This window comes from Hippopotamus amphibius, chromosome 7 (assembly GCF_030028045.1).
Source record: "Hippopotamus amphibius kiboko isolate mHipAmp2 chromosome 7, mHipAmp2.hap2, whole genome shotgun sequence".
Classification (NCBI taxonomy): Eukaryota; Metazoa; Chordata; class Mammalia; order Artiodactyla; family Hippopotamidae; genus Hippopotamus; species Hippopotamus amphibius.
In genome coordinates, this window is record NC_080192.1 from 91,361,235 (window position 1) to 91,383,441 (window position 22,207).

The following is a 22,207-nucleotide window of genomic DNA, read 5'->3' on the forward strand; positions in this document are numbered from 1 at the left end:
ATATGCTTATTGACCATTTGCACTTCCACCTAATAATAATTGCTAATATTAGAGCCAGGTACTGGAGTGTGCATTATCTCATCTGATCCTCACGACAACCCTATCAAAAAGATAGCATCTACTTCCCTCCTCCCCCATTTTACAGATGAGAAAATCATTTACAAGAGGTTATGAAACTCACACAAAGTTACACAACTAGCAAAGGAGTAGGGTGGGGGATTTTAATAAGTCTGACTGTGGTGCTTCTGGGTTTAATCACTGCACCAACTGCTTCTGCTGCCAGGAACATTTTCAAGACATTCCCTCCAGACTTACTCACTCCCTTCTAGTGAAGTCTGAACAACTTGGTTACATTAGCAAAAACTTGAAGGGCCCCTTTGGGGAAGACATTATGGTAGACATTACTGGGCAATTTGAAGAGGCAAAGCTCCTATGCCAAAGTCTTCTTGGAGAATCAAGATACATTATATGTAAGGAATATATTTTTAGAAGGAAAATAATGTTAGTACATATGGTGTGGTTGGCAGATCCATCCAATGTCAGTGAAGCAAATGACCACACACAGTTCTGCAGTCCTATAGAATTTAATACCTTCAAAGAGTCGTGTAGGGAATATTGCAAACAAGTCTGAAATGAGAGTTAAAGCTGATTTATTTTTGTATAATGTAAGAAACAAATCACCTGCGAGATGATGCTATTTCCAAAGAAAAGTAATACTACCTTGAGTGAACAAAAACCACCACACAGATGCATCCCACCCGTTCGTCCTCACTAACCCGCTTCTCCATTGCCCAGGTGTACTCACCGGCCCTGGTACTATCCACCAGGTGGTGCTGAAGCAGGTGATCACTCTCCGCTATCTGAAGCCATTCCCAGTGGAGCCATAACACCCTTGGTCTCCCCTTGTCTCCAAAATCATGAGCTGTCAACCGACCTCTGCATGCTTAATATGCAAATCTAAACTCTGCGGGTGTCGCACCGGGTGCCCTGCCAATAATCTTTTGACTGACCCCTCTTCTTGGCCACTGTCACCAGCTATGCCTTACAGCCATGCCAGTTGCCTGCGACAGGGTTAATAGCTCATCCTACAAGATCTGTGTAAATATATGTGATTCACTACACTGTGTCATTCTTGAGACAAGGATATGCATAATGGAAACACACACGCACGAGAAGGGGTAGCTCCTTAAATATATATTGGTTATTTTTCTTTTCCTTGCGCACATTCCTAATCCAGTATGGCTTGCAGTCCACATTAGATGGAATCGCGCCTTCCCTCAGCTGCGTCCCCTGAGCTTTGGAAAGACATATTTCCTGAGATTCAAATCACTGGCTAACGGTTTCCTGCCCCGCTTCCCGTCCCCCTTTCGCCTCTCAGCCTGCTGCTGCCTGGCTGGGTCTCGATCCGCGAGCAATGGTGTCCTCAGTCCTTCGCTGACCGAGGGGGTGTCCAGATTCCGAGGTCTCGCCCTTTGGTGTGGTGCCGCTTCAACCCAGGACCTACCCCCTCTCTCCCAATCCTTTCCTCCGCCCGCCCCGCGCCGCTCTAGGAGGAGCCTCAATGTCTTCTTCCCCTGCTAAAGGGGATTGTCGTGCGTAAACAAGATTAACTCTCTCTCGCCCGGCTGCGCTGATCAGCCCGCGGCCTGGGGGCCGGAGCGAGTCCCCTGGTGCGCGGAGGGCGCGGCACGGGGAGCGGGGGATGGGGGAGCGCGGGACCTCGGAGCTGTCCCAGGGGCGCGCTTCCTCGCCGAGGGGGGCGGGGGGTCACAGCCTCGGGAGCTGCTTCTCGGAAGCCGGGGCTGACGGTCCCGAAGCCGCGGGCTCCTAGCGGCAGCCTCGGCTCCACCACCTCCCTCTCCCTCCGCGCGCTTCCTCTCCGCCCACCGATCTCCAGCCTCCCGGTCGCAGCCGGCGCAGTCCTCCGCCCCCCCGGAGCCGCCGCGCCCGCCAGCGTCCAGCCATGGGGGACCTGCCGGGCCTCGTGCGCCTCTCCATCGCGCTGCGCATCCAGCCTAACGACGGCCCGGTCTTCTACAAGGTAGATGGGCAGCGTTTCGGCCAGAACCGCACCATCAAGCTGCTCACGGGCTCCTCCTACAAGGTGGAGGTGAAGATTAAGCCCACCACGCTGCAGGTCGAGTGAGTGCGGGCGCGCGCCGCGGCTGACCAGCCCGGCTCGGGGTACGCGGGGTGGACCGAGGCCCCCGGGACAGCCGGAGCCTCTCCTGGGCACCTCTTTTGCCTCGCACTGAGCCCAGCGAGTCCAGAAGGTTGGGGGGTGGTGGGGGGAGGGGATGGTATGAGGTCAGCTCCCTGTTCCCTATGTGCCCTTCTGTCCTTACTCTTCTCTCTCCGCTATTCTTGCTTCCCTCCACGCCTCGCGGAGTGGGATGTTTAAGACAACGACAGGAAGCCAGGGGGTTGGGAGTTTTTTCTTTTTTGTAAATTTCGCATCCCTTTTGTCCAGCCATCAGCGCGGACCCCCAGGCGGCCGCGGTGGGGCATGGCGGGGAAGCTCGCCGCCGGGTTCACCTACCGCAATCTCGGTTCTTCTCTGTCCCGTTCTGCGAGGCTGAAGGAGGGAGAAAGGCTGAGGAATGAGGTGTAAAGTTGGGGGCGGGTGATTACTGGGGTTCCCTGAGGGATGCTCCCCACTCCTCCATCAACCCTTATGAGCCTGGGACCCCGGGGCTGGAAGAGCAAGACGGAGGGCAGCCGCCTCTGCTTAGGCCTAATGTCCCGGTTTTCCTTGCCTGGTGTTTTTCTTTTTCTCCCGAATTGTCTGTTCAGCCTGGTGATGGTGCCTGGGATTAGCAACATCCTTGCAACAAAAGGATGGTTTTATTATATTTATTTATTCGTGCCAAGGATTATCTCTTTTCTGCTACCAGAGGTTGATGCATCCAATAGACCTCTGGCTGGAAAGTCAGTGAGGGAGGGTGCAGTAGCTTCCCATAGGGAAGTATCTAGGGGTGTGGTCCTTTACCTCTCAGCTTCCACCTAAGCATGGTGTGAAGTCTACCATGGAAAGAGGAAATAAACCACCATATATTGTATCTACCATTTGCAGGCTTGGGAGGTGGGGTGGAGAGGGCTTTGAATCTACCTGACACCTTTTATAGCTTAAGCATCCTCCAGTAGTTGCTAATTCAACAAACTTGTATTGGCCTTCTAGGTGCCAAGCTCCAACTGAACGACCTAGAATCAAACCTGGGTTGTTTCTGATGCTCTTGGTCCAGTTATCCATCAGCATTGCTGACAGCTCCAAGCACCCTTTATCCTCACATTTCCCAGTGTTCTGTGCACCTGGGTATGATCCAGACTCTTCCTTTCCCTTCTTTCCTGGCAAGCCTTCTACCAAGTTATCTGTTCTGTTTCCTTCAGGATAATTCTCTACTTTTCAAGTGGATCTAAAAACAAATGTGTGTTGATGATAAAACTATTTTTTTCTTATTACATTTTAATTTTTTCAAAGTTTTTATATGCCCTAACCCAGCAGTTCTCAAACTTGAGTGTACATCAGAATCACCTGTAGAGCTCATTAAAATACAGATGGCTAAGTCCCACCATAAATGTAGTAAACTCTAGTGTACATGTATAGTGGAGCTTAAGAATTTGCTTTCTAATAGGTTGGCAGGTGATACGGATACTGCTGATCCAGGGATCACACTTTGAGAACCATTTCCCTGACATGAAGACATGATGCCAGTGAGAATTTTGGGTGTGTGGCTGGCTTGAAGAAGAGTACCCCAAATCATGAGACCCCTACTTGTTGGAACCAAAAAAAAATCATTAGAGAACCAGTTCAGTGGTTCTCAATCCTACCTGTGCGTTAGAATTACCTATGCAATCTTAAAATAAATTTACTAGTGCCCAAACCATACCCCAGACCAACTGAATCCTAGTCTCTAGAGTTTGAGATGGGCTGGGTATAGGTAGGTTTTTAATAGCTTCACAGATGAGAAACTAAAGAGGAAGACCATTGACAGAGCCTGATTCAGCCTTGTACAAGTATTCTGGATGAGAATACTGATGTCAATCCAGAGAAATTATTTAGTTGATCTGGTTCACATGACTGGTTAGTTGGGGAAGTCAAGCCCCCTAAACTTTCAGAACTTTCTGCCACACCTCAGTGTCTCCATTAGCCACACCCCACAGGGTTTCTGCCTAGGGTTGTGGTCCAGACCAGGACAGGGTGCCTAAGCTAATTCCTACCATATATGGTCAACTCAAGTCCATTGCAGGAACATTTCCATTGGCGGTGTGGTGGTCCCGTTGGAACTGAAGTCTAAAGAGCCTGATGGGGACCGAATCATATATACAGGAACATATGACACAGAAGGTGTGGCCCCAACCAAGAGTGGAGAACGGCAGCCTATCCAGATCACCATGCCGGTAAGGCCTACTTGGGAGCATTGGGGTGTGGTGTCAAGGCAAATGGAAACCATGGAAAAGAAAATAATCACTATTTCCCCTTAAGAAAAGGTATAAAATGAAATATGAAATTATGAAACATTATTTCAATTCATGGTTTCATATTCAAATATATTTGTTTATAATGTCCCAATACAATTAATTAAATAATCCATGCTTCTCCAATGACCAGTTTCATAGTAATTTCTTATGTGGCAAAAGTGTAAGCCTCTCCCTTCATGTTTGTAATCTATTCCATTGATCTGTCTATACTTACACCAATGCTGCATTGTTTTAAATACATTGCTTTTACAATACGTGTTTGTGTATTTTGTAATTGGCCACCTTACTGAACTTGCTTACTAAAATTCTTCATTCAATGATCTTGGGTTTTTCAGGTAGACAGTCATAATCTACATATAATTATGTCATTTTCTGATTTTTTTTTCTGGCCTTATTGCATTGGCTAATGTTTCTAGAATAATGTTGCCTACTAATAGAGGCAATCCTTGTCTCCAGAGTTTCACTGTTAGATACAATGTTAGTTTCAAATATTTATCATGTTAAAGCATCTTTTTCTAGTTCACTAAGATTTTTTTAATTGGGAGGTATGTTGAGTTTCATCTAATTCCTTTACCCATCTACAGAGATAATTTATCTCCTTTGATATATTAATGGAATAAGTATAAAATATACTTTGAAATATTAAACTTCCCTTTATTTCTTAAAATAAACCCTACTTAATGTCATTTATTATTTTTAATATATTGCTACATTCAATATGCTAACATTTCATTTAGGGTTTTTAACTTTTTATTTATTTATTTTTTTGTTGTATCTTTTGTAACATAAGATGTTACAGGAAATCTCAAATGAACTTTGTGGCCAACCCAGTATATAAGGATTTCCCATGTATATCAGGCACTGGGAGAAGAGTGGTGAACAAAGTAGATATCCCTGGCTTCATGGGGCTTTTAATCTAGAGGAGGAAAACACACTTTACACATGATTATCAATAATAAAGTAAATTGTTATTATTATACAAAATGTATTGAAAAAGTAGTGGTACCCTTGGGATATATACCAGGGGCCTTAGTCCAGCCAAGATTTTGGGACTGGCTTTCTTGAGAAAGAACTAAAGATATGTAAGAGTTGAGGAAAGAGGGAGCACTTGAGGAAAAATAGCTGCAAAGATCAAGAGCTGGCGGAGAGCAGAATGTGTTTCAAGGAATGAGAGAAGCCCAGTATAGCTGGAGAGACAGTGAGGCAGAGACTGGCTCAAGATTAAGATGGAGTTAACACAACATTGCAAATCAACTATACTCCAAAAATTAAAAATAAATAAATAGATAAAGATAAAGCTGGAGAGGTAAATAGGGGCTACATGTTACAGGGTCATCTTTCCTTATTGAATTTATCTTAACGCCTATGGGAATTCATTGAAGATTTGTGAGTCAACTTTGATATACAATTTACATACAAATTATATGTAAATATTTTAAATACCAATTTAAAGTGTACAGTTACAAAGATTTTGACTACTATATAATCACCACCCCAACAAAAACATAGGATATTTCTGTCACCCTGAAAAATTCCTCCATGCCCATCTATAATCAATGTCCCCAGTCTTAGCCCACTCTGAGCTTTTTGTCTCAATAACTTAGTTTTAACGTTTCTAGAATTTCATGTAAATAGAATCATAGCATTGTGCCTGACTTCTTTCACTTAGCATAATGTTCTTGTATAATGTCGTTGTAGCTAATGTTGTTGTGTGTGTAGTTGGTTACTTTTATCACTGAGTAGTATTCCATAGTAAGGATATACTACAGTTTATTTGTCCCTCACCAATAAGTGAACAGCTAGGGTGTTTTCAGCTTTGGGGTTATAAATAAAGTTGCTATGAATATAGCTTTGGGGGTTATAAATAAATTTGCTATGAATATTTGTGTATGAGTCTTAGAGTGAGCATATTTTCATTTCTCTTGAGTAAATACCTAAGAGGAGATTTGAGAGTCACATGTAAGTATATGTTTAACCATATAAGAAATATCCAGACTGTTGTACCATTTCATATTTCTACCAGCAATGTATGAGAATTTAGTTACTTTACATACTTAATTGTATATCAAACTTTTAAATTTGGAAATGCAAAAGACCTAGAAGAATCAAAACAATTTTGTTTCATGATCTATATTGTAGTCTTTAAATTGGATAGCCTAAATCTTCCAACTTTGTTTACTCAAAGTTATTTTGACTGTTCTAGGCCTTTTGCATTGTTATTTAGATTCTAGAATGAGCTTGTCAATTTCTCCAAAAATTAGGATATTAATTGGGCCTGCATTAAATCTGTAGGCCAGTTTGGAAAGATTTGACACTTTAATATTGAGCCTTCTAAGGGGAAGCTGGGACGAAGTGAGAGAGTAGCATAGACATATATACACTACCAACTGTAAAATAAGTAGCTAGTGGGAAGCTGCTGTATAACAAAGGGAGATCAACTCGATGATAGGTGATGCCTTAGAGGGCCAGGACAGGGACTGTGGGAGGGAGTCGTGGGAGGGAGGGGATATGGGGATATATGTATAAATACAGCTGATTCACTTTGGTGTACCTCAAAAACTGGTACAAGAGTGTAAAGCAATTATATTCCAATAAAGAGCTTTAAAAAAATGAGAAAGCACTGAAACAGAAAAAAGAAAAAAAAGACTAACGCAACATAAAGAAAAAAAAACATTGAGCCTTCTGATACATGAATATATCTGCCTATTTAGGTCTTCTTTAATTTCTCTCTATAATGTATTACAGTGTTCCCTGTACAGATTTTATACATATTATGTTAAATTTATCATTTCATATTTAAATACTACTATAAATGGTGGTTATTACTAATATACAGAAATAAAAATGATTTTTTTCTATATTCATCTTGAATCCTGAGGCCTTGCTAATCTCACTTATTCATCCTAATAGTTGTTTGGGGATATTTTATGTAGAATCTCTAAGCTTTTCTATGTATGATATAATGTCTTCTGTAAATAAAAAGTTTTTCTTCTTCCATTTCAATCATATTCCTTTTATTTCTGTCCTGATGGCAATGGCTAGGGCCTCCAGTGTAATGCTAAGTAGAACTGATGAGAGTGGACATCCTTGTTCCTTAATCTCAGGAAAAAGCACTCCGTTTTTCAACACTAAGTATCATGTTAGCTGTAGGGTTTTTTAGTAAATGCCATTTATCAGGTTAAGGAAGTTCCCTTCTATCACTAGTTTACTGAGACTTTACTGAGAGTTTAAAAAAAAAAAAAACATAAATGTGTTGTAAAATATTTTCAAATACTCTTTCTTTATCTACTGAGATGATCATATGATGTCTTCTTTATTCTGTTCTATAGTAGATTATATTGTTTTTTCAATGTAAAGCAATCTTGAATTACTAGGATAAATACCAATTGGTCAGTGGTACATTCTCTGTATATATGACTGTACTTGATTCATTAACGTCTTATTGAGGATTTTACATCTATGTTCCTGAGGAATATTGGCCTGTGGTTTTCTTTTCTTGTAACATCATTGTCTAGTTTTAGTATCAGAGTAATAATACTAACTCCATAATATTATTTGGCAAGTTGTTCACTCTTCTGTTTTCTGGAAGAGTTTGTATAGAATTAATATTATTCTTATTTAAGGTTGGATAGAATTCACCAATAAAGGCATGCATTTCATTTGTTTCAAGGTTTTTAGTTACAAATTCAATTTCCTTAATTGATATTGGGCTATTCAGGTTTTATTTCTTGAGTTAATTTTTGTAATTTGTCTTTGATACCATTCATTTATTTCAATTAAATTGTCAAATTTATTGGCACAAAGTTGTTGGTAACAAGCCTCCACCATCCTTTGATGTCAGGAGCTCTAATGACGTCCACTTTTTCATTCTTGATATTAGTAATTTGCCATTCCCCCCACCAACCAGTCTAGCTAGAGATTTATCAATTTTATTGACCTCTTCAAAAACCCAGCTTTGTTTTAATATGCTCCACTGACCCATTTTTCTGTTTCATTGATTTCTGATCTTATCTTTTTTGTTAGTTTTTATTTTTGTTAATTAATTAATTAATTAATTATGGCTTCATGGACTCTTCATTGCAGAGCATGGACTTCCCTGGTTGCGGAGCGTGGGCTCTAGAGCACACAGACTCAGTAGCTGCAGCACACAGGCTCAGTAGTTGTGGCACATGGGCTTAGTTGCTATGCAGTATGTGGGATCTTCCCAGACCAGGGATCAAACCTGTGTCCCCTGCATGGGCAGGTAGATTCTTAACCACTGCACCACCAGGGAAGTCCCCAATTTTATTTTATGGTTCATCAAATTAATTTCTATTGGTATACTCAATCTCACTGATTTTTCCTTCCCAGGCTATTCTTGGGCTTATTTTCTGAATTTTTTTCTGTCATTGTATTTTTCAGCTCTAGAGTTTTTTATTTCTATTTTCTATAGTTTCCATTGCTCAAGATTCCCTATCTGTTTGTTCATTGAGACCATGTGCCTCTTTACTTCTTTGAGAAATACTTATAATTGCTGGTTTGAAATATTTGGTAAATCCAGTATCTGGCCCCATTTAGAGTAGGAATGACTTTTTTTCCTGAATGTGGGTCATGCTTTCCTGTTTTGTTACATATTTGATAATATTTGGTTAGAAACTAAACATTGTAGACAATATATTAATGAGTCTAGTTTCTTTTATTCTTCTGAGGATTAGTTTCTTTTTAAATTCTAGCATGCAGTAAAATTCCTGGACTCAAACTGCAAATTCTGTCTTCCCAGCAGGGTAGCAGCTGATATCTCTTAACTTTTTTCAACTTCTAGTTGCTGATTTTCTAGCCTGATCCCCATGTTCCAGTGGAGTTTAGCAGTCAGCCAAGGAATCGGACAGTTTATACAAGATTTTGGGATCCATCCACCCTGTGGTTCCTCTAAATTTCCAGCTGCTCTGCCAGTCCTGAGCCTTTTGCTTTGACACTTTCAAGCGAGTAAGGCTCCAATTTCTCAGGTTTGGGAATGCATTCAATTTAAAAAAAAAAAAAAAAAACAGTGAACTTACAAGTCTTATTCAGCATCATTTTCTCTTTCAAGAATAGACTCTTCTCTTAGATGAAACCAACCCTGCTGACACCTTGATCTGGGACATCTAACCTCTCGAACTGAGACAATAAACTTCTGTTGTTTGGGGGTAAAAAAGATTCTTTGCTGGTTTGTCTGCTTTTTCAAGCAGAAAAAGCCCTCTCCAAGAATTATGGCAGAGTGATAGTCAGATTTTGGGTCTCACCTCTTCTGCAGCTCTCTTGCTTCCAGGATTTTCTCCCTAAATTTCCAGCTGCTCTGCCAGCCCTAAACACTGTCTTCTGCCACTTCTAGCAGATAAAGCTGCCATTTTCTTTGGCCAGAACTGCCGGGGGTTGGGGAGTACCCTCAGGCAAAAAAGCCACAAGGACAATTCCTAACTGTTATAGTTGAGATCTTTCAAGGGTAACTCTGGTTTCTGTCCTGCTTTTAGTTGGTTTTTTAAGGCTTCAAATAGTTTTTGTTTATATTTTGTCAGATTTTATAATTCTCTATGTAAGTTTCACCCAACAACTCCCCATTTATAAAAACATTTCAACATAGGACTTCCAGTTCCTGGTAATATGATAAGATTTTCATGTTGTTAAAATCAGTCTAGTTAGCAATGCGCAGATTGGAAGGAGAGACAGGCAAAGGACAATTAGAAGGTCTTCATAGTTTAAGATGTGGTGTTAGGGTTAATAGCTTCATAAAATGAATTGGGCACATTTTCCCAGTTTGTGCTCTGAAACATTTTACATAGCATAGGATTTAGCTGCTACTTGAAAGTCTGGCAGAATTTCCCCATAGAAGTCAGGATCCAAAATAAAGATATTTGGAAGGAATATCCCTAACTTTCAACTTAGTCATAACTTTTGCCTTTGGGGGGCTTTGAAGATTTTATTGAGTCCATTTTAGTTGTTTTTCTGAGGAAACCAGCCATTTCTATAGAGACATATTTTAAAAGGTATTTTTAGACCTCTAGGAAAATATTTGAAGATCACATATCCAACAAAGGGCCAGTGGATCAAAATAAATCTCTTTTATATCAAATAAACATACTTCTACTGTAGTGTATTGAGAATAGCATATGTAATTAGAGTAGTTGAAAGGAAATACTAACTTGAAGCAGAACTGCAAATACTGAAGTTATCAGAAATTTTTGTTTATTTTTATTTTTTAAAACTTTATTAAAGTATACTTGATTTACAATGTTGTGTTAATTTTTTTAAAAGTGTTAATTTCTTCTGTACAGCTATGTGACTCATATATATATACACACGTGTGTGTGTGTGTATATATACATATTCTTTTTTTTCATATTCTTTTCCATTATGGTTTGTCACAAAATATTGAATATAATTCCCTGTGCTATACATTATAAGCTTGTTGTTTATCCATCCTATATATAATAGTTTGCCTCTGCGAATCCCAAACGCCCATTCTTTCCGTCCCCTGCTCCTCCTCCCCCTTGGCAACCACAAGTCTGTTCTCTATATCTGTGAGTCTGTTTTTGTTTCGCAGATATGTTGATTTGGATAGTATTTTAGATTCCACATATAAGTGATATCATATGGTATTTGTCTTTCTCTTTCTGACATTTCACTTATGATTATGATAATCTCTAGGTCCATCCATGTTGCTGCAAATGGCATTATTTCATTCTTTTGATGGCTGAGTAATATTCCATTGTATATATATATGACATCTTCTTTATCTGTTCATCTGTTGATGGGTATTTAGGATGTTTCCATGTCTTGGCTATTGTAAATAGTGCTGCTACGAACATTGGGGTGCATGTATCTTTCCAAATTATAGTTTTATCTGGTATATGCCCAGGAGTGGGATTGCTGGAACATATGGCAACTCTTATTTTTGTTTTTTGAGGAACCTCCATATTGTTTTCCATAGTTGCTGCACCAACTTACATTCCCACCAACAGTGTACAGGGGTTCCCTTTTCTTCACACCCTCTCCAACATTTGTTATTTGTAGACTTTTTAATGATGGCTGTTCTGACTGGTGTGAGGTGGTACCTCATTGTAGTTTTGATTTATATTTCTCTAACAGTTAGTGATGTTGATCATCTTTTCATGTGCTTATTGGCCATCTATCAGAATTTTAATGAGAGTCCAGAGGGCCAATAAGCTAACTTTAAGTTGTTCATTCTTTCAATGAACTGGTACTGAGCACTGGGTCAAGTGCAAACATGGTCACCATAGATGAGACAATACCAATCTTCCAAGTGGTCACAGAGCGAGAGAGGAGACCTCCCCACCTTCTCCCTGGAGCAGTATGGGCTGAGGGGACAAGAACTATAACTTCCTCTGATTTTAGAAGGATAGAGTCATACTTCTTTTGTTATAGGTATAAACAGAACACTAGGAAGGAAGATTAACTTAATTTAGGAAGAACTTGATTAAAAACTTCTTAATTGAATCTGTAAAGTGAGAACTTCTACGTTATTTGAATGAGGCTTAGTCATGAAATGAAAGATTTTATTACTCACCATAAGTTTGGATTGCCTATCCAGCCACCTGCTAAAAGGTTGGAGAGCCTTTAAATTACTAGATGCTTTGAGAGTATGTTGTAATAAAAAGGATCTCTATGTTGTAACTCAAGAATCCTGAGTCTCAATAGTAAAGACTAGTTTCTTCCATATAATTTCCACTCTAGAAGAAGAAGCTGATTGATAGTTGATTGTTCCAACAATGATCACACAGCATTGGGTTTGAGCATTGGCCATGCATTGGTACCTTATTTGTAATAAGCTGATTCTAAGGAAAACAATTGAAATTTGAGGTTTCCTGATCATGTCAGCAGCTATAATGTTAAATGAAAATTTCATTCTACTGATGAAAGCCTTACATATGCTTTAACACTATTGTATGACTTTTGTCAAGCTTAAGTGTTGTAAATTACAGACACAACCACTTTCACAAGTAATAAGGAAGTCTTGAGATACCCAAAGAAATCCAATTAACCAAGTATGTGAATCCAGCAAGGAAAGCTGAATTAAATGTACACCAAAGCAACTTCTTATGAGTCCGATGGTACCTCAGAGTAGTTTATCAGATTTTTATAAATCATTGGCTAAATGATGCTAGGATAATTGGCTGTTTGGGGGAACATCACTGCTGTTCCTTGCAGATGCCATACTTCACATAAATATTTCCGATGGATCCCAGGGTTATCTGTAAAAAATCAAAATGAAAAGAATTAATCTAAACCTAAAAGAAATGGAAGAAATCCAAAGGTAAAAATGGAAAACTTTGATTACATACATGGCAAATTCCTGTTAAACATTGTAAACAAAGTTAAATTAAATTTTCCTTAAAAGACAATTTAAATTAAAAGGCAAATGACAATGGGTGAAAAACTTATTTGTAACATGGATGGTTAAGCTGTGTTGCCTCGATTTGCCACTGCCTGTGCAGACAATGCTGCAGCCCTAAAGCTGAACCCAAGAAGTAGTCAAGTGCCATCTGACTTAGATTAGTGACAGTGATCTTTCTATTCACATACTTCCAGAGGCCCTGGAACAGGGAGTTAATGAACGATACCCAGCTCTAAAAGCTCTCCAGCCCCACTTCAAAGAGCAGTGCTGACTTGTATTTTAATGTGGCTGATTCTCCACTCAGTCCCTCCAAGGAAAGAGCCCAGATGGGGATACTGTCTGCATCATGACAGGCATCACCATAGTCCCCTTTTGTTGGCCCTCTTTGGTAGGAGACTGGGGCAAGTTTGGAGGAATAAGGCAGGGAGGTTCATGAGCTTGTTGTGAGGCTGTATTTGCACAGGAAGGTGGCCTTACACATGCATTCCCAAGTATAAAAGGTGTTCCTCATGTCAGCTCTTTCTAATATTTTGGCAAAATCTATAGCTTAGTATATAAAAAATTCTTAGAAACCAATAAGGAAAAGAACCATAGGACATGGGAAATCAAAAAATAAGCAAAGAACATAAAGAGGCAATTCACAGAAGAAATGCAAATGATCAATAAATATATAAAAATAGCTTAATTTCACTATTAGTTAAAAAAAATACAAATATTGCAATGCCAGTTTTCACCTACAAAATTAGTCAAGTAATTAAAAATAATACTAATTGTTCAGTGCTTGTGTATTTCTTTCTGACATATAATGATTTTTCTGAATTGATTTTGGATCCTACAAACTTGCTGAATTCACTTATTAATTGCTTAGTATTTTCTGCAAACAGCTGCTCATCTGTGAATAGAAAGTTTTACTTCCTTTGTTTTTCTCCCTCTTGCCTTAAGGTAGTGGCTTAAGACCACTAATACAATGCTGAACAGGAATAGTAAGAACTGCTCTCCTTGCCTTATTTCCATCTTATAGAGAAAGGACTCAGTCTCTTACCATTGAGGGTGATGTTAGCTATAGGTATTTGATTGGTACTCCTTAATCAGACTGAAGAACTTTCCTTCTGTTCCTAGTTTGCCAAGAGTTTTTTATTATGAATGGATGTTGAATTGCCAAATGCTGTTTCTGCATCTATTGATCTGATTACATGGGGTTTCTCCTTTACTTTGTTAATATGGTGAATTACATGGATTTTCAAATATTGAACCATCCTTGAGTTCTAAGGATAAATCTCTCTTGGTCTCAATGTAATATCCTTATTATGTATTGCTGGATTTGATTTGCTAATATTTCAAGCATATAAAAATTACAAGCAAATTTTATGCATAAAACCATGAGGAATTTTTGTCTGCGGTTTTCCTTTACTTGTAATATGTGTGTCAGATTTTGGTATCAGGGTAACAATGGCTTCACAAAATGAATTGATGAGATGTGTTCCTTCCTCTAAGTAGAATTAGTTTTGTTCCCTGAAATGTATGAATTTATCAGTGAAGGTATTTGGGCCTGAAATTTTCTTTCTGGGAAGATTTTAAACTGTAAGTTCAATTTCTTAAGTAATTAGAGATTTAGTGATAGTTGTTCTCTTTCAGAGAATTTGTACATCTTAAAAAATGTATTAGTATATAAGTTTGTTCCTAATCTAAGGATCCCTATATTGTTCCTAATATAGGATCAATAGGGATAGCATCTCTTTCATTCCTAATGTTAACTTGCTTTCTTTTTCCTGCTCAGTTTTGCTGGGGTTTATCAATTTTAAAGACATTTTCAAAAATATATATATATATATATTTTTTAGTTTCATCTATTTTTCTTTACTGTTTTTCCTTTTTCCATTTCATTGGTTTCTGCTCTTTTTTGCCTTTCTTCTTCTTACCACTAGACTGGCTAAAATTAAAAGGACTGGCAATGTCAACTTTTGCAGAGGCTGTAGAACAACTGAAACGCTCATATTTCTGGTAGGAATGTAAAATGGTGCAATCACTTTGGAAAAGTTTTGACAGTTTCTTATAAAGTTAAGCATACTTTATGAGACCCAGAACCTTTAGTTCTATCTATTCAGCAAAGAGAAATAGAAAATATGTATTTACTAATAAAACTTCAAACAGTGCAGAAATAAAGAGGCTTGGAATCCAGTAGGAACTGGTAGGTCACACCACAGTAAAAGTCATAGATGCTTATTTATACTGAATTTGTTTACTAAGGAAATAACATCATGTCTCTATCAATATAATAAGCTCATCCTGTGCTCCCAAGTCAATGGATTTCTGAGTGACTTTATTCTTAGTGAATTTCACATGTCTCCAGTGGAGTTGGGTGGAATGGTGAGTGAAGAGAAGTATTCTGGGGATTCTAAACCATCTGGTTGTAAGACCACCACGGAAATTCTTTAAAACAAGTTCTTCAGATTCTTCATTTGTTACTGAGGACAATAAATGAGTCATCTCTCCTTGGAATCTGATGGGTTCTCTTTCACACTGGTTGTGAAATAAAAGTGTACCAAGGCTTGCAACTTGTAAGAACACTAAGGCAAATCAAATGTCCAGGTACATAGCAGAGTGTCAGTTTCAGAATAAATAGACTGGATGGCTTAAACAACAAATATTTATTTCCCGCAGTTCTGGAGGCTGGAGGTCCAAGACCAAGGCACCAGCCGATCTGGTATCTGGTGAAATGGAAATGTTAAAACCAGTCACAACACCGATGTGGAACGAGATATGTGAAAGTAATTGTATTAAAAAAAGAGAGAGAGCGCTATTAAATGCACAGAATTATACCACGTAAAACTGCATTAACTGGGAGGCTGCCTGGGTAAATTTTCCTTGGAAGGCATAGATGAGTTGGGAGGGAGTGGAGAGCTGGTAGATGGTTCTGTTCTTCAGGAGAAATGTCAGCTTTAGATACTACATCTGTTCTTAGCCAAAAGAGAAGGAATCCTGAGTTAGGTAGAGAGATGCCCCAGAAATAGAACTCCAGAAGGAAGAATAAGAAGGCTAATGGGAAATTAAAACAACTAAGGTGTGGGAGAGAGGAAAATATATGCCTAGTTAGCAGCAGTTAAGTTTACTTTAACAAGACCTTGGGTCCAACATTAATAAAAGAGAACTGGAGAACTCGAAGTATGGGAGGGGCGGGGGGTGAAGGGGAAACTGAGACGAAGCAAGAGAGTAGCACAGACATATATATACTACCAACTGTAAAATAGTCAGTGGGAAGTTGTTGTATAACAAAGGGAGTCCAACTCGAGGATGGAAGATGCCTTAGAGGACTGGGGCGGGGAGGGTGGGGGGGACTCGAGGGGGGGAGTCAAGGAAGGGAGGGAATACGGGGATATGTGTATAAAAACAGATGATTGAACTTTGTGTACCCCCCAAAAAATAAAAAAAATAAAATAAAAGAGAAACAGAGTAGGACCTAAACGTCTCATGTCTTTAGCTGTGACTTCCTGTCAGCAGACTTCTATTTTGGTCTCCTGTGTTGCTGAGAACTCTTAGATTGAGACTGTCTTAGTTTTAAGGTTACTCAGATATAAGTGTAGTGCCTTAAGGGTTTGGGAGTTTGTTTTTTGCCTGCAGTCCTAATCATCTTTGTTTATGTGATCAACTTTTACTCATATCTACTTCAAAAAAGGCCTTAGTATTGTTTTTCCCACTTACCTAGCCCGGTTTCAAGCTGCTCTCTCAAAAGTTTAGCTGGTGTTTGTAAAATATTTTATACCTTAATTTAATTCAGGTGCACTTGAAATGTATAGTGTCCTGTGCTGGTCAAAAATAATACTGTCATCTTGGTGATTTGTAAAATGAGATATCAGTTTATTATTACCACCATTACCCTGCTGTAAACAAAGTTGTATTATTTTCATTAGCATATATGTATCCTTAATAGAATTGATTAAATCCCTAGGGTTTGAGGGATGTATATGTTAATTTTTCAGGGGTGATAGATCCATTTCACCAGTTAAAATATTCTTTCTGGTTCTAAAAGTAACATTTATTGCAGAAAATCTAAGTAGAAAAGATAGAAAAACAATTTCTTTACTTAAAGATCTATTAATATTTTTTCGTTTTCTTTTCTCTATACATCTTGTGTTGTGTATTTGAGCTCATAACATATATAAACTGTTTTAATCTTTTTTCTGTTAACATTGTTCTAATTATTTTCTCTCATTATTAAAACTAAATTCCTGTTTAGTGGTTATATAAATTCATAATACAGATATGCTACCATTTTCATTATAATTCCCTAAAGTTGGGTGCTTAAATAGCTTCCGGTATTTGGAAATGTTTGTGAAGTTGATAGATGAATAATATCTCTATAAAGTTTGTATTTCTTTAATTAGTAATAATATTACATTTGAATATTTTTCAGATGTTAGCCAATTTTTTAATGAACTGTCCAGTTTTATCCAGATGTTCTTAGTAGTTCTTTTTAATTAATTCCTATAATATTTTATATTAAGGATATTAGCTATTTTGTAATACTTGTAAATACAATTTGGCTTAACATTTTTTTCTGATTATAAAAGTAAAATTCAATCATTAAATCTTTAAAGTACAAATAAGAACATAGAAGAAAACAAGACTTATTCCATCAGCATTAACATGTATAATTTTAATGGAATTAATATGAGACAGTCTTGTTGGTACTCTGCTTACTTCAGGTGACAATATAAAATAATAGAAAAAATTTATTAAATATTAACATTTAGAATTGTTACATAGTATTCCACTATATAGATATGCCATAATTAATTAAGGATGGAAATTTAGTGTCCAGTTTTTCACTACTTAAAACACTGTGATGTTTTTAAGATAAATTATAAGTGAATTGCTGGACCCAGGTATGTTCACACCTTTACTTGATACAAATTACCCTTCCAAAGGTCTGTGTAATTCAGTTCCCATTGGCAGTGTTTAGAATACCTGTTTCTTTGTTGCTCACTAAAAATCCATATTTCTAATTTTTAGTTAACTTCGTTGCATAGTTTACATGTAATAAACATGCCCATTTTAAGCATATTGATCAAGGAGTTTTAACAAACACATACATATACTCTTACAATCACCACCCCAATCAAGATGTAAAATGTTTCCATCACCCCAAAAAATTCCCTCTTTCACATTTTTATCAATCATCAATCCCCTCCTCCTACCCCAGGGAACCTAGGTAACCACAGATGTTTCCTGTCAGCATAGATTATAGTCTATCACTGTAAATAATATGGCTATACATATATACATACATATATATATCATATATTATATATATATGTAAATAGAATCATATAGTACATGTATTCTTTGGGGTCTGTATTCTTTTGCTCAGTATGACTTTGAGATCCACCCTTGTTGCTGCCTGAATCACCATGTTCTATTTTATTGTTGAATAAAAAGCCATTTTATTGATATGCCAAAATGTGTCTATCACGAGGTGAATGATGAAACATTTGGGTCGATTCTAGGCTGGGGCTTTTGTGAATAAAGCTGCATATATGTGCACAGGTCTTTAAGCCATGGCTCTCTAAAAAGAGATACTTCATTTTCTTACCTGGGAGAAGAGTTGTGGACTCTAGGTATATCACCCAGTGTTTCAAGTCAAGCAGATTTCTCAGAGGCAAGCCAAACCTTGTTTTAGGATCAGATTAGCAGCATGAGGCAATGGTGCAAGATATAATTTTGAGAGCATCTTGGAAAGCTATCTGGGAAGCACCTGACCGCCCTCCTCCTGTAGCAGCCTCAAGCATAAGTCTCCTGTTGCTCACTGCCCTCCCCCCGCCCCCCCATGGCTTCTAGCTCCTGACAAGTCTAAGAACCCTGCTAAGTCAGACCCTGTCTCTTCCCATGACGGGAGAGGGTCAGAGGAGAAAATAACAACAGGCATCATGCTGTTTAATGCCAGATCCCCTAAATAGCTCCAGGAGGTGGTGGCAGGGTCAGGTCACCCTGCAGGCCACTTAAGCCCCTGCCCAATGGCCTCTAGGGTATTCTATGCCCTCTTCTCAGCTACATGAGAGTTGTGTGCTTTGACTCTGGAGAGTTCTGTGCAGTGTTTGGAGGGTAGTAGCATGCAAACTTCTCGAGAACAAGGATCATGCCTTATACAAATTTTTCTATGTGCAAGGCACACAGTAGGTACTCAAATATGGTTTTGGATGATGTACACGTATAATCCAAACCTGAGACATGAACATGGCAGATAAACACTCCGTAGTATTTGAAAGTTGAAGTAGAGTCTTTAACAAGCAAATGCTTCCAATAAAATAGTGTTCCCTGGAATTGAAATTATTGATGGCAGGGCAGTTGCATCTTATGTTTAGTCATGTTGTGCACATGTTATTTTGTACAGCTGTTTTTCCAGATAGAAACCAAAGACAATCATCAAACACCATTCCCTCTCTTATCTTCCCAAGCTCCCTTCTGTGGCGAGCTCTGAAATTCTGAGATTCTAAGAGTAGTTTCCAGAACTTAACTTTGGGAGAGGGATACATTTGGAGAGTTATTTGTATTAAAGGCAATGTGATAGCAAATGCCAGGAATGCAATGGGAATAAGCTTTTACAGAGAGAGAAATGGTTCACAGACAGCTCTTCAGGACAATCTCTCTCATAATAAAGGAAGATGCTTCATTATCTGTCAGGCCACGAGAGCCTGCAGTGATTACACGGATGATACCTGATTACTCAGTACCTCTGTCACTCAGCCCAACGTCATCCTGCTCCCTGCATGGCAGGCCAGTAAGTCAGGAGACACATTGTCGGGGCAACCTCATCCGAAAAGCCAGCAGACTGAAAAGATGGCAGACTAACGTCCTAGAGAACCATCCTACCCCAGTCGGAATTCAGGTTTCTTTCATACGAAGAGGCGAGGGGCGGAGGGTAGAGGGGTAACTGGTTGTTGTACACTTCTTGGTGCAGGAATCCTGTGTTCTTGCAGCTGTCCACGTAGGTCAGGTGACGATGTTCCTGTAAACCTCCAGCAAGACAAATGTTATTCTCTGTTCAACTTTTTAGCTTTATGTGAATGGAAAAGTGTTGTACTCTTAAAGGTCAGAGGCTTGAGAATGAGCTATCCTGTGTATCTCAGGCTGTAGGTGACATTTTTAACTGGAAGCAAAAACGACAGAGCACAAAGGTTAAAGTAAAAGAAACAGATCTAATGTGGAGTCAGATTTGTTCTTCCCTATTATCGTTTCTCAGCCTTTTGGCTAAGATCAAGTGTTCTCCCCTATTACATCTCTTTCACGAACATCAGCTCTTGTCTATTGCTCATGGCAGAATGAGGTTTTGATGGGGCATGTTTCTCTTCCCTCAGTTCATTGACATTGGGACCTTCGAGACGGTGTGGCAGGTCAAGTTCTACAACTACCACAAGCGAGATCACTGCCAGTGGGGAAGCCCCTTCTCCGTCATTGAGTACGAATGCAAGCCCAATGAGACCCGCAGTCTCATGTGGGTGAATAAGGAGTCCTTTCTCTGAAGATGGCACTTTGTGATGCTGTTGGACAAGCTCTTCAGAGATCCACTTTTAGATAACCCAGCACAAGCCTTCACCGAGGCACACCACACCATTACTGTTTCCCATCGGGTGCCAATGACCTACTAGCCCCGATTATTTTGAAAGTGTAATTCCCCTCTGATGCCTTGTCCCTGACATAAAAGATGGTGATGTATCCTGCCCGAGAGGCTCCCTTTCTGTATTCTGTGTTGGTGTTCCTGCATCCAGTTGTTCTTGGTCAAGCTGATGACCACTTGGAGAAGCTCTGTGGAATCCGCAGGCTGTGTCCCGCACTTAACTTTTCCATGGAGTGACTGTGGTGTTTTGTTTCCAAGTCGAGTGCTTCCCTCTTTTTTGTTAAATAAAAAATAACAATGTGCGTGGGTTCCATCCCAAGTGTGCTCCAGTAACATGTAACTTGCGATGTTTTCCAGCTCTCAGAGCAGACTGTGTGAAAATGGGACGCAAACAGCAGTCAATGGGACTTGAGGGTTGTGCTTTCTGTAAACAGTTCAGCTATTTCAGGGAAGGATAATGACAAAAGAAAAGGACAAATATTTAAGAAGTATTCACAATGTATTAAAACTCAAGTAATGAAAAAAAAAAAACCTCCACTAATGTAAGGTATTGTTCTGTGGCCTAGTGGAAGTGGGAAAGAGTCTTGTGTGGACCACTGTTAAACAAGCCGACCAAAGTGACAGGGTTACTTCTTTGGCAAGTGACTGTGGTGTCCAAACAGGCATATTGGTGGCTTCCCTACATTCCCCTTCACTTGAACTTTGTAAAACTGTGTATGGAACTGTAATCAACTTTTGATATTTCTTAATAAAGGCATTGAAAATCATCCCTGACTTGCCTTCTTAATTTGGGCAATATCTGTCTAGCAGGTGGACCTCGGCTCCAGGCCAGCTCTACTAGGATTGCTACCGAGTCCGGGCTGGTACTGCTCACCATAAAACAGGCCAATGAATCAAGAGACAAGGTGTAGGGGCAAAGAATAGCAACATTATTTAGAAAGCCAGCAGCCAAGAAGATGGTGGACTAGTGCCCCCAAAGAACCATCTTACCCAAGTTAGAATTCAGGCATCTTTTGTACTAAAAGGGGAGGGGGTGTGGCTGGTTGTTGTAAACTTCTTGGTGCCAGAATCCTTTGTTCTTCCAGCTGTCCATGTAGGTCTGGTCACGATGTTCCTGTAAACCTCCAACAAGACAAATGTTATTCTCTCTTCTGCAACTTTTCGATCTCCATATGATTGGAAAAGCATTATGTGAGATCTTATTTCCCCGACCAGGGATTAAACCCACGTCCCCTGCATTGGAAGGTGGATTCTTAAGCACTGGACCACCAGGGAAGTACCTAGGCAATATTCTTTTACAAAAAGTGCAGAACCAACATGACAAAGCACAGGCAACAGAGCACAAAGATTGGCGCTAAAGGAATGGATCCAATATGGAGTCAGGTCTGTTCTTCCCTGTTACACCATCTATGTTGCAGGGTGAGAGGGATACACCTGGAGTAGAATTAGCACACTTACTCATAGATCAATTCTGATCATTAAACAGGGAGTACTCCACCCAGCTGCAGCAAAGCTAGCACAGGCTCAGGCTCTTGGTGGACAGTTAAAAAATGCTTGTCCTTGTCCTCTCTCCATTCCTTCTTCCAGGGTGACCACACCCCTATCAGCCAGCTATGTAGCTGAGCAGTTTAGGATGTGGTACTGTAACAGTGCATGTCCATCAAGATGGAGACCTCCTTGCCTGCTCCCTGGCACTGCAAGGGACCTGGCACAAAGTCCAGACTCCATGTAGATTGAGGATGAAT

At 39.4% G+C, this 22,207-nt stretch overlaps 1 protein-coding gene across 1 annotated transcript; it reads left to right on the forward strand.

Moving 5' to 3' along the window:
- Nucleotides 1-1,403: 1,403 nt before the first annotated feature.
- Nucleotides 1,404-21,229, forward strand: CNRIP1 (cannabinoid receptor interacting protein 1). Its single transcript, XM_057743728.1, has 3 exons — nt 1,404-2,142; nt 4,248-4,398; nt 20,203-21,229. Exons 1-3 carry the CDS (start codon nt 1,964-1,966, stop codon nt 20,365-20,367), a joined length of 495 nt encoding a protein of 164 aa, XP_057599711.1. The 5' UTR covers nt 1,404-1,963; the 3' UTR covers nt 20,368-21,229.
- Nucleotides 21,230-22,207: the final 978 nt, after the last annotated feature.